The sequence below is a fragment of the Sprattus sprattus genome (genome assembly GCF_963457725.1).
Source record: "Sprattus sprattus genome assembly, chromosome: 5".
Classification (NCBI taxonomy): Eukaryota; Metazoa; Chordata; class Actinopteri; order Clupeiformes; family Clupeidae; genus Sprattus; species Sprattus sprattus.
Window position 1 is genome coordinate 11,540,989 of NC_137924.1, and position 17,650 is coordinate 11,558,638.

The window sequence follows — 17,650 nt, forward strand, 5'->3', positions numbered from 1 at the left end:
CCAGACAGGCGCCAGAGGGAGGCTGGCTCATTCCGAGGCACACAGTTGGCACTTCCTGCCGCTGTGCCACATGGCCCACTTTACAAACCATGCTTCTCATGTAGGGGTCCCTCCATAGCCATAGCTTCATGTCTCCTCTAGTCCTGGTCAAGGACCATTTTCATTACCCCAATCCTTTCTCACACTGGACTGGAAAGAGGGAGGCCCATTTCCTGTACCATCTTTAATTCTACCTGCATGATTCACTATTTAGATCCGTCTCTTGCTGCATCTGAGATGTTCTCCTTTCTTGCTGTGCTGTGTGTCTTTTAAAGAGTGCAATGCAGTGAAGTGTGTGTTTATTTTATTTTTTGCGTGTTTGTTTGTTTGCATGCACAGTTACTCTCAAGGGTTTGATGTGGATTGCAGTGTTTCTGTGTGAAAATGACTGGATCTCCAACTACCAGAGAAGCCCCCTGCCTGAGTTCTACTGTGATTTCCTTTTTTTCCATGTTTTGACAGTGTGACCTGGTGGTACATAAATAACAAAGAATGACAACTTAATTTGATAATATCAGTAAAAAAAAAAAAAAAAAAAGGGGAAAAAAGGGAATATTCCAGCTTGGAACCTGATGACTTCTGCAAAGGGAACTGCACCCTCAAATAATGCCACCTCTCTCTGCGGAGTGCGGACCAGTGCATTCAGCCAGGGGTGCTAACCAGTGTGCCGTGTCCATCCACCCTCCAGCAGGGCAGGTCTGCGTGCCGTCTCCCCCTTCCCCCACGATTTTCATCTCAACTCACCTGCTCTCCACTCTCTCCTTCTCCCCTCGCTCTCTCCTTCTCCCTCGCTCTATCTCTCTGTCTCTTTTCTTCTCCTCCCCTCACAGGCCCGCAGAGAGCTGAAGAGACTGAAGGAGGTGGCCAGGCGTAAGCACGCGGTCGCAGTCATTTGGGCCTACTGGTTGGGACTTAAGGTACTTGCCAAGCACCGCTCCCAGCCTCCCGACCCCCTAACCCTGCCACAGCACGGCCTGTGGTGTGCAGCGTGCCGTCAGCCTCACTGTGCCACAGCTGGGGACTCAAGCAACGTGCTGATTGGGCGGGCAAGGCTGAGTGCCATACATTAGTATTTATAACCTATAGACCTTGTTTTTGAAAGGGTTGTGTCATAGCACTGGCCTATCTGTTATGCTCTATAAAGCAGTATCAAATCTGCACATATAATCCAGGGCTTTAGATAAGCTGACTCTGGATAATTGAGCGACAGATGCTTTTCCCCCAGCCCATGCCCAAAGACTGTCATTTTTCAATGGGAGAGGTCAAAGGCAACGACCCTGACTGACACGGCCATGGCTGTCTGAATGTCTGTCTCCCTCTTACTTCTGTCTGTCTGTCTGCCTGCTGTCTTTTCTCTGTCAATCTACCCTGCTTGTCTGTTGGCTCTAGTTTATGACTGTTTGCACTTTCTGTCATTGTAGCTTTTGTAGTGAGATGTTCTTTTGAATGTGTGTGTGTTCACAAGGGCCTTATTCAGGTTTATTGTTGTCAGTATTGTCAGTTGTTGGTATTTTTGAGGATATGTCTTCAAATATCCCTTTCTTCCCCCATGTCTTTTTCCACCAACATTTTTAATGGTTCCTGAAATAGCAAAGTATTCTACTTTTTGTCTGTGATTTCATTTCCATCAGTGTTTTTCACCCATTTTCAATCTTTTCCAGGTTAGGTGTAACTGTCACTAACTGTATGTGTGCTTTTGTAGTGTGTGCTTTACCACCATCATCAGGTCCCATGCAGTCCAAAGTACAAAGAGCACCAAAGATCAAACACCCTCTCCCTTCTGCTTCCAGGTTCGTCGGGAGTACAGGAAGTTCTTCCGGGCCAACGCTGGCAGAAAGATCTATGACTTCACCATCCAGAGGCTTGTAAGTGGCTCATGACAGTTGTGGGATCTCCCATAATCTAAAAGGGGAATTATAAAATAGCTCAATCAAGGCGAGTTTATTTATATAGCACATTTCATACAAAGAGGCAATTCAGTGTGCTTTACATAAATAAGAGCTAAAGCAATGTCCATGGAAAAAAAATAACAAACACAGCATGAAAAGATTAAAAAAATATATTAACTAAAATAATGAAAAGGAAGTACAAATTACATGATGTTGTCATATAGAGAATTTAAATGATCAAAGTACAAATATAAAACAATTTGCCATGCCTTAATTGTTATTTTATAATTCTCTTTTAGATTATGGGAGACCATAAGGGTCAACTGTCAGTTATCTGGTCTATACTGTATATGCATTATCACGCTGTCAATCTAAAGTGTGTTATAATCAGGCATGGCATAAAGCATCTGCCTTCACTATTAAATTGACATTGTGAAGTGCAACAAACATTTTTACAATCTCATTTCCATCACAAAAGACTTTATTCATTTCTCATGATTTTCCTAACGCTAAAATCCTACTTTGTTACGTGTCTTTCAGATGCAGAAATACTTCCTGGGGCTGAAGAACACCGTCCCGTCCATGTCCCCTATTGATAAAACATGGTCTACCAGACCCTACCAGTTCCTGGAAGGAGCTCACACGGAGCTCAGGAGGATGTTTCACCTGTGGAGAGTCAGTCCCCATTTCATATTTACACTTACAGTTGCTTGTGGTACAGAAGTGCCTTGCATTTTTAAACTGATTGTTCAGTAATATCGTTTGACATAGTGAACATTTCATACGTACTTTCTTCCTTCAGTGCAAAAAATACAGGAGCCAGTTCACAGAGGAGAAGAAAGCCATCTATGAGGAGAAACTGGAGGCCAGTGAGATTTTTAAGGACAAGAAGGCCCTGTACCCAAGCAGGTGAGAACCTGTGTCTTAATAATATGTTCATCATTAACAGTTATAAATATCAAGCTTCAAAGGCAAATGCTGTATAATCATTACACATCTTATCAGATCCCTTTTAATAGATAGATGGATACTTTATTAATCCAGAGGGAAATTAAGGTCATCCAGTAATATCACCTAATATGATAATTTATCTTTGATGTTTTGTCCCCTCAAGCGTGAGTCAGTCTTTCAAAGGTGACTACCTGGAGATCAATAAGAACCCCAAGTACCAGAAACTGAACAGTGTGGTCGAGGAGAAGATTCTTCTGGCTGATTTCGTTAACAAGATAAACAGGGCCAATGGCAAGGTTAGTTATTCAGCAAACGATAACTATATAGTGGAAATCATGTATCGTTTCTTTACACCATATTTTAAGTGTCAAAGTTTTGGCTCTCTAAATGGACTGTTGACTATGCAAATGTCACATATTTAACCAGACATGTTATATTTTAAGAGATGTTATTAAGACTGTAAAACTCTACAGTGTTGTGGTAGAAATGCCTGGTGATATGGACCATAACATAACAGATAAACAGTACCTGCTGTCCACTACTTAGGGTGCACCTAGGATCTTCTTGCTGACGAAGAACAATTTTGTCCTGGCCGACCAGAAGACTGGCCAGATAAAGGCCTGCGTGCCACTGCCGGATCTCAGCAGTGTGTCTGTCAGCACGCAGGTCGACGGCTTCTTCGCCCTCAAACTCAAAGAGGTAAGCTCATGACCTTTAACTGTCCTGCTGCAGTCGAGGTGTAGGAGGGGTGGCACTTAGCAGAAGCTGACTGGGTTGATTCAGGGCTGGGCCTGTACCAAGTCTCCTCAAGAGTGATACGCCTCCCTCAGATGCAGCAGTTAAAGAGACATGTCGAAAATAACTTTTTGGTGTGATTTTTTTTTTTGGCGTGCTTCTCCATTTGGCTCGGTGGTAATGCTCTCCTTAATTCGACAGGGCACTGCCTCTGCAGCCAAGGGTGATTTTCTGCTCAGCAGCGATCATCTGATTGAGATCATCACCAAACTCCACCGCACGGGAGCACCAGCAGCCAACATCGACATCTCAGACGAGTGAGTAGCGAGCCCTCATGTTGTCCATGCACGTCTCTCTGTGTGTGAGGGGCTAGTCTGACCTCAATCCCTCCGTCTTTCAGGTTCCTGGTGCAGTTCAAGCAGGATAAGGTGTGTGTGAAGTTCATCCAGGGCGGCCCGAAGAATGGCAGCAGTGCAGCCTGCAAGCGCAAAAACAACCGTCTCTTAGAAGTTTGTGTGCCATCGCCCTAGAAATGACTCTTCCCAAAGGGGTTCCAACTCTTGGACATTTTACCATCCAACCCTACGAAAGCCCCCCACCTTGTAATTGTGCAATTCTAATATTTTATTGTGCTTATGTTGTTTTTCTAGTTCAAAGTGATTGGCTCACTGTATTTGTGCTGCAATACCAAGGAAAGAGGAAATTGCATGCCATTTGGAAGTACAGTGGGCATGACCCTAAAAATAAAATAAGCTCTTTGTTTTACCTGTACTATTTTTAATAGGAGAGTGGGTCTACCAATAAAGAATGTGGTCCTCGCTTTGTCATAGCACAAGAAATTCCTTGTTCAGCAGCAAAATAATGATTGTGATTACGCGCATCAGATGGCATCAGCAGCAGCTTAAACCAGACGTGATGGGACTGTGTCCAGTCAGGCCAGGCTGTACTCACCCAGATAAGCTACACCAGGCCACGCACGCTGTCTGGGTCCCTGCATGGGTCCGACCTGGCTGGCAAGGCTGCCAGATCAAGTCAATGAGCACTGAAAGAAAGGTCACAAATGGAACAATTGCACTTATTTAAATTTTGGCAAGATATAGACACAAAGAGTGGGAATCTGATGTTTTCTAATTCTCGTTTTGTCTGTTAGTTGGTTGGATGGCTGGTTTGGCGGTGCCCACTTAGCATACTGATTCAAGTTTAGCAAAAGGAAGTAGTTCTGTACAGTTATTGATTTTAGAACCACCATTTTTTTTTGTTTTTTTTTTTGTAAATAACCTTGTGCCATTTAGCAGCTCCCTCAGCACGGGAATGTCACATGTCTCACAGCAGTGTGAAATCAGCCTTGATGAGTACAGAGAAGCCAAAGCCCAAACATTCCCCTCATGCACAGTTGATTACAAACAGTTGACTATAAGATTAGGCAAGCAAGGGGTTTTTGACAGCACACTATGCGTGTGATCTAAATGTTGAGGTTTTTTTTTTGTTTGTTTGTTTTCCACAGAAAGGCCCACACACAGTTGCACACTTTTAGTCCAAAATCCCAATGCATATGCAGCTTGATTCTGACTGTTGAATGTGCAGATTCTGCCCATATGTAAATCAGACAGGTAGTGAAGAAGACATTTCAAGATGGAAGGAGGAAGTCAAGGGACCCCTCATACTTCCCATGTTCTCAATAATGGCTTCTCCAGATGCTGCTCAAACGGTTGTTGCAGCAGCAGCCTTTTTCTCTGCCAGTGTGCTTGTTATTAGAAAGCCCCCTACGGGAAAGGGAAATATTCTTATTGTCGGCACACACAGTCCTCTGTTTGCAAGCCTTCCCTTACTGGTCAGCCCCAGAGAAAAAGAAAAACATGTTAAAGGGGGACAACATCCAGGGGTGATTTTCCCCAACAATGCCGTTTCCCAGATGCTTGTTGAGGGAGGCTGCACCTTCTAGCTAAATCCTTCCCTGCGTCATGCAAGCCAGCTGTAAATATGCAACCCATAGAGCTTGTTTGTGAATGGAGTGTATTGAGGGGTTAATTATAGAATCCTAAACTTATCATATTGCTGTGCTGCAAAACCAGTAAATCTATATGTCTTTTTGCCATTGGAATGTGGGCTGTTTTTTATTTTTAGCCAGCCCATTGAGGCTAATAATAAATGCAGTGTTTTTCTTGGGGCAGAACCAAACAGATTTAGAGAGCAGACAGCTATACACTCATGCAGAGATTGAAAACATGTTGCTCCTCCTCTTTACAAATCAAGCGTACACACACAAACACACTCACACAGCATGTTCAGAAATCAAAATGAGTGCTTTATTTTGAAGTACATTTAATATGATGTTGGATGTTTTAGATGTCTTTTGTACTATTGATTTCAAAGTAAAACAGTGGTGACATTCTGCTGAATTTCATATAATTCAGCTCTAATCACATTCTTTTGTTTGCATTCTGCTGGTGTTTCACCATTTTAAGAATTTGTATGCTTATTTTTTCCACTGAAAAGAAATCGGGTTTTGATCAGAAGGGGTTCATAAACAGTGATTTCTCTCTCTCTCTTCTCCAACACAACTAAGCAAGTTGAGCTAGTAGGAAGCCATCTCCTTTTGGGATTCTGTACAGTTTTCGAAATCTAATGCAGTATGCTACAGTTAATCTTCTCTCTCTCTCGCTCTCTTCTGTGTTAGTAGTTTGAAGTAAAGGAGAGATTAAAAAGAAATGATGTATGCATTCTTGTTTTGTGCCTAATGTAACCTGTACTCAAAGGAGAACATGGACATGTTTCAATAGTACTAAGTGTAACAAATTTCAATTAATCTTTTTTTTAAATTAAAGGAATAAATACAACTTTTTGTCTATTCTGTGTGTTTAATTCAGTCTGAAAGTGTGGTGGGTTCATTGGTTTGGGAACTGTTTCAAGATGCAGGTAGCCATTACGGACAGCTCTCTAACTGTGAAATCATCTATTAGCCTAGCAACAACTTGTCACCAAGATGGATGTAATCCACAATATGTAACATGAATGTATGGTATGTTGTCTGATTTCCTTCAAGTTTGTGGAATGAGTGCCTCATTGGTCTTTATCAACACTAGTTCAGAGATGGAGGTAGATGGTGAAGGACCAGTGCCTGTGGCAGCCCCGTCCAGATGTTTTCCATCACATCTGGAGAGTTGTCCGGGGTTAAATTCCGCGGCTTGAGGAGGCTGTTGGCGGGCAGGCCTCTAGGGGAGCAGCCCTTGACAGATTGTGTGCGTCAAGTTAAAAATAGCACCCAATTACAACCCAGCCTGCGCCTAGTTCCCACCATGCAGGCTGGGAAAGCAGGGAGGGACCTAAGCTCCTGTTGAGAGACTGCCTACGTGGGGGAGTGGCGACAGTGAAGCGGGCTCTGCCCTAGCCATTTAAACAGGGTGAGTGGAGGAAAACACCCAGCAGGAAAATATTTTCACCTTTACTCAAAATAAGTGTGATGATCCCCTGTCAAAGGCAGGGTTGCTACACGTCACACATTTGCCTGAGATTTACACATTTTGCAGACAAAGTCAGGCTATCTCAACATGATTATGTCATCTATTCCACTGAAGCTGATGGAAGCATTCCAGCCCTGAGGCTTTCACCCTAAACTCCTAACCAGATATCAGATAGATCAAATCACTGCATTTTATAGATAAAATAATCCATCCTAATGATCTTATTTAAGTGTGCTTAGATGACATCTGTCCATTCATTTATTTTCCGTTATTCTGCTTTGCCAAGAAGGACTATATGGTTGTATGTAGAAGTACCCCTCATTTCAGTCTGTGCCTGTTAGTTAAGTTTATTATCAATAGACTGTCGTTCTGAAAAAATTCAGTCAACTGACAATACCAATACTTGGATTTATGAACCTATATTAAGGTTCATGAGTAAAAATTGGTCTTCACATCAAGCTGTGCATTTTTCTACTCTAAATTCAGGGATTCAGTTGGCGCCATCTGCAGTTGAAATATTATATCTATGTACTTTTTGCGCGTGTGTTTGTCCCCATCCAGCGGCGCTTGCATGAAGTAGCTTAGCCTGTGATGGTCGTGGAGTTGGGCTCTACCAAGATTACACGCGGGCGTTTTGGCTAGTGGGATCCTACGAGATGGCAACTCGTTGGGGCATCTGCAGCGCTGGAAAGATCAGTCATGACTTCACGGTGGCACTGAGGACCTTGCCTGCCGGGGAACATCAGGTAGCAATGTTTAAAACGCAGGGTCGTTTGTTTCATGGCATTAAGAATTGGGTTAAGGTGATAATCGTATAGAATTCTTCCTTGATATATTGCTTCTCATGCCTGTGTGCAAAGGTCATTGTGTCTTGGGTCTCTTTGGGGAGCAGGCCGTGAAGATTGGTTGGCGGAACTGTTTTGAAATTAGTTTTTAGTCTCAGATATTCTTCAACTGAATGAACATGTGACAGTGCTTTGCCTCGGTCAACATTTCCCAAAATCTGAATGTGAAAAATAATAGTGTTATAGTCAGTGTTTGAGTAAAGACCGTTAAGTCAAGTGTAAAAATGCTTACACTGCAACTCCTTGTTTCATAAAGTATAAACCGTAATGCCTCTGTTATAGGGACTGTCTGATTTTTCATACACTCTACCAGCGACTTTATGGTAGTCCTGCATTATATTTGCATACAGGACAATGGATTTGTGGCCTTCTATCCATCATACTCCATGTACAGACCAAAACGGCAAATGGACTGTGTTTGGGTACAACAGCCAGTGTGGAATTAAAATTGCCGTAGTGTCTAAAGCAAGAGTTTGATAATCACATTTTATCATATAAACCTCAAGGTGGTTGCTGTAGCTGCTCGAGACCTGATCCACGCTCAGGCATTTGCAGCAAAACATGGCATCCCACGAGCGTACGGAAGTTATGAAGAGCTAGCCCAAGATTCTGAGATAGGTGAGTGACGGAAGATGAACAAGAAACATACAAAACCAATTTTGGCTCAGACAAATGGACATTTAGGTGAACCCTAAAGGGAAGGTTAACATCACAGTTAACAGTGTTTTAAGCTTACTTAGACTGCCATATTAATAATTGAATACATACTTGGAGCAGGTTCCTCGGTTATGTTTGGTGTTTCCCTGCAGATGTAGTCTATGTGGGCACTATCCACCCTCATCACTTGAAGACGGGCAGGATCTTCATGAATGCCGGGAAGAACGTGCTGATTGAGAAGCCCCTCGGGATGAATGCAGGAGAAGTGTCAGAGCTTATTTCCACCGCCAAGAAAAACAAAGTCTTCATGATGGAAGTGAGTTACAATAACTGACTTATGTACTTATGTTCATTTGTATAATATAAGTTATCAATCGATTAGTATTGCTTTTACAAGCTCATTGTCCAGATGTTTCGCAAAACAGTTGACATACTTTTAACTACATGTTTCCTAATTTTTTTTTTTAAATATAACAGCACATTTTTCAGTCTTGGTATTTGGCCTGCAGGGAGCGTTGAGGTTTACAGTTCATACACAGTTCAAAACCATATTGCCCGACAAACTGAACAAACTGTTGTCTGGATCACTGTTGGTCCTATCAGATACCACACTGTTAGGCTGGCAGCTATTACTCTCCCTTGAGGTGAAACATATGTTCCCACGTTCTCTTGTTGTTGTTATAGTATACACCACACAGGCCTTTACCAATGTTTTCTTTGACGGACTATAATGTTTTATTTCAAGATAAAACTAAAAGTGTCATGGTCAGGGTACACCGGGCTTTCGTCATCCCCCTTTAGATAATAGAAGCCATGGTTAAGTTTGACCATTTGTCCAGCTCCAGGTCTTGTCTGAGGGGTATAGGCAAATGTACTGTAGACTTTTTTCACATCATTCTTCAATTATATTAAAGCGTGTGGAGGGCAAATCCTAATATGCCAGGGTGTTGCTACTCCCAGCTATAGAACTGTGTACAAACACTGTATGAAGGGAACCATTTTGGATGAACTTTCTGTCCGTCAGGCCCTGTGGACACGGTTCTTTCCTGTGTCGGTGGAGATCCGGCAGCATCTGGCCCAGGGGGAGGTGGGGGAGGTGCAGCTGGTGCGAGCTGACCTGGGTGCCCCCCTCACACACGTCCCTCGCCTGGCAGAGAGAGAACTGGGTGGAGGGGCCGTTCTGGATTTGGGAGTCTACTGTCTGCAGTTCGTCTTCATGGTGTTCAACGGGGAGAAGCCAGAGTCTGTCTATGCTACTGGATCCTGTCTGGATACAGGTACTGCATACCAAACATAATGCTGATCGTAAAGGCAAGCACCGTTTACAGCCCCATATCACTGCTTGGCACTGATCCCTATTTCTCAAGGAGTTGCTCTAAAGTTTCCTCTGAGATGTTGTGAAATACAATCATTCACCAAGGTGAAACCTACCTGTATTTTTCAAATCTATGGAATGATTGTCTTCAGTTTGAGAATGTAAACTGCATAGAGATTATCATTTGTAGCTGGTGGTGTGCCTACAGTGTGATTCTTTTTCTGAATAAACTTAAATATTTTTTTCTTCCAGGAGTTGATGAAACCTTGGTGATTGTTCTGAAGTTTTCTGGGAAGAGGATGGCTGTGTGTACCTGCTCCATCTCCATGATGCTGACCAATGATGCTGTTATAGTCGGCTCTAAGGGTACCATCAAAGTATGATCTCGTCCACATCCTCGTCCTCATCCTCGTCTTCGTCCTCGTCCTACTCTTTGATTGGCCTTAGTTAAGAATTGCTGACAATTTTACATATGCAATGTTGAATTATCCAATTTCGAACACAAAATGCTTTGTCAGAGTATTATATTTTTTGTTAATTCCTGTCGTGTATGTATATTTTATTCTCATTCAATCACTTTCAAATGAAAATGTAGACTTTAGGCTTAAGAGATTAAAGGCTCTCAACCTTTCCTAGGTACCCGACCACATGTGGTGCCCCACTGCACTGGACGTTAACGGGGTAATAAGTAAGCATCCCCTCCCGGAACCCTCAATGCCTCTCAACTTCATCAACAGCACAGGCCTACGCTACGAGGCCCAAGAAGTACGCCAGTGTCTGCTCCAAGGTGAAGCTTTGTGGAATTTGATTTGGAGAGAGGCAATTATTCAGCTGCAAAAACAATATTATTTAGTTGTGTAAGAGCCCTGGTCATTCAAAAGAAAAGTGTCAATCCTTAATCAAAATAGAGTCATTGAATCTTGTGTTAAGCTAATGGACTTGCAGTGTATAACTTTTGTCTGTTTTCCTGCCCTTCAGGCCTTAGAGAGAGCCCTGTGATGTCGTGGTCAGACTCCAGCCTCCTGGCAGAGGTGATGGATGAGGCCAGGAGAGCAGTGACATGACCGACAGGTGGAACAAAGACCAACGAGAACAAGACACCCTCACCCCATCCACTGTTCAATTCAAATAATTTTTGCTGGATTTTACCTCTGTGTTCATAGAGCATTGTAGTCTTATTGGTGAAATGTATCATGTTTGATGTTGATGGTAAAATGGTTATAGATCTTAATTGCGTCCCACTGTTATTTCTCAAATATACTGAACAATGTTTACATTTGAAAGTGACCTGCATCTCCTTGGTGACAAAATGACTACAGTTCATAGAGAATGGCTCAGATCACAAACCAGTGCCAGCTGATATAAACCTCCTGAGAAGTTGAGCAATAGTATCGGGATGCTTCAGGGAGACTCTTCCTATGTTGTATTTGCAAACAGAGAAAATCGCTCTCAATCTGTCTTTCAAGAACAAGGTAGCACAAACAAATTGAATCTTTTGTTAAATCATTTTGATTCTATTACGACTTATTTGCCACAGCATGTTTATGATTGAATGTACCTTGTTCAATTAGAATCTAACAGCAGATTGTTAATGATGTCCAACATTATTTTTATCCTTGGAGATCGGGTGCATGTTTAATATTTACTCATGGCTTTGTTTTTTATATAACCTGCTAAACAATCAGATTTGCCTTTAATACTAAAGTGAACAATTTGTCCTTCTCATCCTACTGTTTCCTTTATGTGTAATCAGATCATCCTCAAACAATTATGTATATAGTCAAATCTAGTTTCGCTGTTCTGTTCTCATTTCCTGGTGATGACGCTTCCCCCACTTCACCTGTGATTCTAGAGCCAAACAATGAACAGAGTGCATGAAACGTTTCAGAAAATGTCAGAACAAGGTCAAAGAACAAGTTCCCTGAAACATTACATTCGTCACAATCTGTGTGAATGACAGTCCCCACATGCAATGGTGTTCGAGAGGTTCTTCTTTATGAATTAGCCACCTTTGCTACATCCTAATGGAAATGAATGCTGCATGTCGTTGATTTTCATTTTAAGGAACATCACAAGTGACCCAGTTTCACTGCAGTAATATTTCTAAATGAAACCATCTGATCCATCAGATATAGCATGGTGTATAATGGTAAATAACAACTGACTATTTTTGCATTTTACCAGATGAATAGAAATCGAATAGAAATAGCCGAGAAAAGTCCAGATTATTATTTTATTTTCCAAAAAAGTGGTAGAGTGAAGATCAATGAGTCAATCAGAAAGTCAAATCAGTTGCCAACTTTCAAGATTGACTTGGCATGAGAATAGACAAACAAATAAAAGGGGTGTATTTTTTGGCATGAGGTGCATTCAAGTGAGAGTTGGCAACTTTGTCAGTGACTCATGATGTACAACCGCCACCTTTCATCATCATGACTAAACAGACATGATTACTGCCATCACTATGGCAGTCAGTATTGATCAAACTTTTCTCAGTTTCTTAAAGGCAACCCTGAGCAAAGGTTTAGAACACTTTCTCTTCCTGTCGCAAACATGACTGCAAACACGCTGACAGAAAGGCTGTTTTCACAACACCCATATGAGAAGACTTCCAAAACAATCTCATGGTATCCTTTTACATGACTTTCATATGGGAGTTCCCCCCTTGTCAGTGTGAAAAAGCATTTAGAATAAATGTGTTCCTTATAACAACTACCTTTTATTCCCCTTCAGACAGTTATGTAAAACGCATTGTACATTAACTCTGTAGGCAAAACCTGTATAACTTACGCAATCTGGACAAGCGGGAACAACACATTGTTGGGTGTAAAGTAATGTGGGCTGTTTTACGTCAGTATACAAATGTACCATGAATCAAGCTTGAGGGAACCAGCATGAATCACTTTTTGCTCCAAGATTTCAGTGATCTAAAGGCTTTGCCATCTAAATGAGTCATGTGTCTGCCACACTAGAAAGGTGCCAAGTGGTCCACAATTAAGACCTCTACCCCTCAGTTCATCTCTTGGATTTTTACTTGGAGTTTGACTAAATGCATTATGTTTAAAAGTGAAATTGTAATGGTTTCAGCTACATGTTACACATTATTTTCACATAACTGTCTTACAAATATAAATAATACCTATTCATCACTGAACACACATAGGAAATATGAAGGTGTTGAGTGCTGTTTATGGCATGAGGAAATAAATTATCCAAGTTATTGGGTAATGACATAAGACTTGCACAAAAACAAACCCATGACATATCACATATCATATTCCTGTCATTGATTACGCAGGGATTTACAAATACATTACAGTTTCTCTCCTTTCTGAACATTAATAAACTCAAATACCCACCAAGCATGTACACCATATACACCATTTCATATTCAACTGCACCAAGTCACAACACATCACAAAGAAATCCATAACAATAGGGCTATTGTTGTGTGAGTGCATAATCAAGGTGCCTTTTCCAAAAGGGAGATTAAGGCTGGAAATGAGGACTATATTGCTTTACTTTTCCTTGACCTTGCCCTGCTCTGCATTGCTATAGCAAGTAACTACTACTTCTACTACTACTAGACTACCCCAAAGGGAAATTTCACTACTTACTACTACTGTATCACATAAAATAAATAGAACAAAATAGTATTTAACTATAAGGAATGATTCAATCTTTCAATTAAATGTAAAATGTGCATTACCACTCAGAGGAGGAGTCTCCCCTCCTGGCACAGAGTTGTAGATGACTATTGCGGTTGGCAGACATGACCACCTGTAACTGTCCTTACTGCAGCAGAGCTGAAGGAACCACCACCTGAAGACTGACCAGTAAGCTATGTAGGGGGGGTTAGGTGGTGGGCTGGACCCCCGAATTGTGCATTTAATACTTACCGTCCAGCTGTGAAGCCCATTTTTTAAGGATGGATTCATAAAAATACACCAAACTGTATTTGCTTTGTTTCCACCTTCGTTTCGTGCACATTTGGCGAACATATCGTTGTAAAGTCTCTGTTTTTTGATCGGGCGAATTTTCAGGGCAACTATTTGAGACCGTGCGTTTCAATGAGAACAAGACAGAAGCAACCTCGGGTGTCGCTGTCTGGAGGGGAGATTGCAACTGGAGTGACATATTTTAGATAAGGCACATTATATATAATGTGTAATACATTACTACTGAATGTTAAAACACCATTTTCTCTACTTTAAGTCTTGGAGTAGGTGATGTTGCCTCATCTTTGCGTTTCCAATCATTTTTCTATGGTTAAAAAGTCAATGACTTTCTTAATGTATGATAATGCAAATTAAGTTCCCATTTAATAAATAAATTCATTTTGTCAAGTGAGTAGTACAATTTTCAAATATAAGTTGGTCAAAGTTCCTGCAGTGTGCCCATTCATGGCTGAACCTGCAACCCTGCAAAGAGGGGGAAGTGGCCAGAAATGCCCTAGAGGCTTTAAATCTGGAATAAGACCAGGAATTGCCAGCTAATATGGCAATAGGATACCAGCGCAAATGCTACATGCTGTTCACCAATGAAGCACATATTGAAAGAGCACGAAAGGGAAAGAAAAGGCAGCCAAGGACAGTGAAGGTTTGTACTCCGAGTATGATTTCCTTTTCGCCTGTATTATATGAGGTCTGTGTACCCAACAGGGTTTGAGCAAGTAACTCAAGACATTGACATGACAGAGAAATGGTGTAGATGAAACTCCTTAATTACTGAGACATTAAGGTCCATGGCCTCCACACTGACACCTGCTTGAACCTCTTCTTAGCAATCTTCAGTGATTGTGTGAAATATTTAAGACCAAACGCCCTTGACAGGCTGGTGCCACATAACCTTAATAGAAGTGACCCCTGAATAAAGCAAGGCACGGACAGTGATGACTGTTATTGGATTTTATTCAGATAATTTCCAAGATACAATAAATGAACATTATTAAAAAGAAACAGTATCTCGAAACCAATGTCTTACAAAGGGAACATGCAGTATTCCTTCCTTGTGTGACGTTGATTCGCAAGTAAATAAAAGAACAGTCCACTGGCTATATGACAATAAGTCAAATTAAGCCAGGTTAACAAGATGTGGCTTTTCATGGCCACAGGTCCACTGGCTCTGCTTGATCACCTCAGGGTGGAGGTTTCTGGATTTCCCCACTCAGCTGCAATGTTTTTGTTCCTGAACGTAAAGGACTTCGTTAAAATATACTATAATATAGCAGGGGATTACAACAGGGGTGAGGAACAATTCATTTTAAATGTCATTTCAATTTTTTTATAAAGCCCCAAGGGCCGTACTATGGATACAAAAGGATTTTCCCCCAGCACTTTAGGCCTGTATTTAACGTGGTCACCTTTACAACAGACCCCACCTTCACTAGATCCCCTGAAAATAACTTTGTTGTATTGCAACTGCAATTTCAAACATTGCTTTACAAACCATGTCATATTACATGTGAAACTGCATCACAGTAAATGCATTATGTTGGCATGAGTTTGTTGTCTACATGTTGTCTGTGTTGCCATGTGGTTTACTCCCAGCTGGTTGCCTCATATGCATGAAAAAAAATAAACAATTAAAATATGAAATAGCCTACCGAGAGGAAGTGGCATATATTGCACCAGTCAGATGGACGAGGGATCTGATGGATATCATGTGGGGTCTTGTAGCCTAAGATGCTACCTGTAGAGATATTATTAGACATAAGTTAGTTCACAGAAGTGCTACGCAGTTGTCAATGTTTAAATTGTCTGACTGTTGTAATTAAGCTCGTCGTTTGGACTAACGGGAGGAGAGACTTTGTCGGAGAAAATTGTGCAGTAGACGCCTATGGCCATGTTCATATGAGGAGAGGGGATCTCGCTTCACGTCTATTGTAATCAATGTTTCACACCCTATACTGACGAAATTAACAACATGTAGCCTTAAACAGGTTTCATTTATGACAAGAAAAATAGTCATGTGTTGAAATATCCACTCGAAGTTAAACAATTCTTACCTCAAAGCTGTATCTCAGCTATTTTCCAGCGTCAGATGAAGTCGATGTGCATTTCCTGGTGTGACGATGCGTCACCGAGAAACGCAATTGGTTGAAATACCCAATCCGCGGTTTTGATTGGACGTCACGCCGGAAAACTTTGATGATATTTTTGAGAACTTAATCGTAAAATACTATTAAATGTGCAACTTCCCGCGTTGGAAACAAACGGCTATATGTTTCTTATTATCTGGTTCAGCTTCCTTCAAAAAATTAGCTTCACAGCTGCAGGGTAACTATCAACTCGAGAACTAAGCAAGATAGACGGTCTCAGCCCACTGACTAGGTGTAGTGTTGTCCATTATGCTGAGCAGTTTGTGCAATACCCTTCTCTCCACAACCAACTCTCCAGAGCAGTCTCTACCACAGAACAAGCCTTCTTCGTCAATTTGTTCAGTTTCTAATCAAGTCAAGTCAAGTGTACTTTATTGTCAAAAATCTATGTAACAGGGTTAGCACAGAAGTTTGAAATTGCGTTTGACCAGTCTCCAATGTGCAGTTTAAGACATTAAAATAAGACATTGACAAAATCTCTCTCACACACACACACACACAAACATTTAAATAAGACATTGACAATAATCTCTCTCTCACACACACTCTCACTCACACACACACACACACACACACACACACACACACATACATACACACACACACACACACACACACACACACACACACACACACACACACACACACACACACACATAGCAGCAGAAGTACAATCAGTGGTCACAAGGTGCAACAGTAAAGTAAAGTGCCAGTGGCATGGTGAAGTGACTATGGAATGTTCATGTGATTTTCTTCAGTGTGTTGATGAGTCTGATGGCTTGTGGAAAGAAGCTGTTACTCAGTCTGCTTGTGCGGGCCCGCAGGTTGCGGTACCGCTTCCCTGATGGTAGAAGGGAGAACAGACTGTGTGCTGGATGAGTTGTGTCTTTGATGATGTTCATTGCCCGCTTGGAACAGTGTGAAGTGTACAGTTCCTGAATGGCTGGTAGGGATGACCTGATGATCTTTTCTGCTGTCCTCACCACCCTCTGCAGTGCCTTCTTGTCTGCAGCTAGATAGTTGATAGAGCTAATAGTTGCTGGCTCTGATGCTGCTACCCAACAGATGGCTGCAAAGAAAACTCTTGCCACAACAGACTGGTAAAAGATATGCAACATCTTGCTGCACACATTGAATGACCTTAGCTTCCCCCCTAAAAGTAGTCTGCTCTGTCCCTTCCTCTAGACAGCCTCAGTATTACATTTCCAATGTCTAAAAAGATAGAGCAAACCGTTCTCCTAAATTAAAAAAAGTTTCTGACAATATTTATATATATATGCTGTATATATATTGTCAGAAACTTTTATTTATGTATATATATATATTATATATATTTCTTACGTTTCTGACAATCTATTATCCAGAAATCAAACCATCTGACGTGTTCAAACGTGTTGACGTCAGAAGTGGGACTGTGTCAACTACTAAATGGGGAGAATATTGATAGAATTCCGTATAGTTTTGAAGATATTACCAACCACTTGCATATGAAACCCTATTAAAGCCAAATGTTTTTGTAACATATGTCATACAAGTCAAAATACGATTTTGAATCGCCTTTTTATTACTTAAATAGTTTACGTATTTTCTAAAAATCCACCTTCAGAGATGTTATGTTCCGGATTTTAAGAGCCTGGTGGCGCTGCGCACAATTGGGT

At 41.4% G+C, this 17,650-nt stretch overlaps 2 protein-coding genes and 1 long non-coding RNA gene across 5 annotated transcripts in view; 2 read left to right on the forward strand and 1 right to left on the reverse strand.

The window, feature by feature from the left end:
* Window positions 1-6,451, forward strand: part of myo1b (myosin IB) — a gene marked incomplete at its 5' end in the record, with an annotated part of 53,073 nt that extends 46,622 nt beyond the window's left edge. For 2 of the 3 annotated variants that reach the window (XM_080839985.1, XM_080839983.1), the window contains 8 exons: window positions 870-956; window positions 1,830-1,904; window positions 2,469-2,603; window positions 2,731-2,837; window positions 3,043-3,175; window positions 3,426-3,578; window positions 3,816-3,931; window positions 4,015-6,451. In XM_080839985.1, the coding sequence (XP_080696111.1) occupies window positions 870-956; window positions 1,830-1,904; window positions 2,469-2,603; window positions 2,731-2,837; window positions 3,043-3,175; window positions 3,426-3,578; window positions 3,816-3,931; window positions 4,015-4,144 (936 nt within the window). In that variant the 3' untranslated portion in view covers window positions 4,145-6,451. The remainder of the gene's footprint in view (window positions 1-869; window positions 957-1,829; window positions 1,905-2,468; window positions 2,604-2,730; window positions 2,838-3,042; window positions 3,176-3,425; window positions 3,579-3,815; window positions 3,932-4,014) is intronic. The other variant, XM_080839984.1, reaches the window with a different exon arrangement.
* Window positions 6,452-7,731: 1,280 nt separating this feature from the next.
* On the forward strand, window positions 7,732-11,123 carry LOC308365928 (trans-1,2-dihydrobenzene-1,2-diol dehydrogenase-like; the record flags this gene model as incomplete). The annotated part of the gene is made up of 7 exons (XM_080839563.1): window positions 7,732-7,821; window positions 8,427-8,538; window positions 8,730-8,893; window positions 9,602-9,854; window positions 10,145-10,269; window positions 10,529-10,679; window positions 10,871-11,123. The coding sequence occupies 7 exons, from the start codon at window positions 7,732-7,734 to the stop codon at window positions 10,954-10,956; spliced, it is 981 nt and encodes a 326-aa protein (XP_080695689.1). The 3' UTR covers window positions 10,957-11,123.
* Window positions 11,124-14,784: 3,661 nt separating this feature from the next.
* On the reverse strand, window positions 14,785-15,559 carry LOC308365813. Its single transcript, XR_013968666.1, has 2 exons — window positions 15,498-15,559; window positions 14,785-15,079 (listed from the first exon to the last, which is right to left on the reverse strand). It is a non-coding gene; the product is annotated as an uncharacterized lncRNA (long non-coding RNA).
* Between the last annotated feature and the right edge of the window lie 2,091 nt (window positions 15,560-17,650).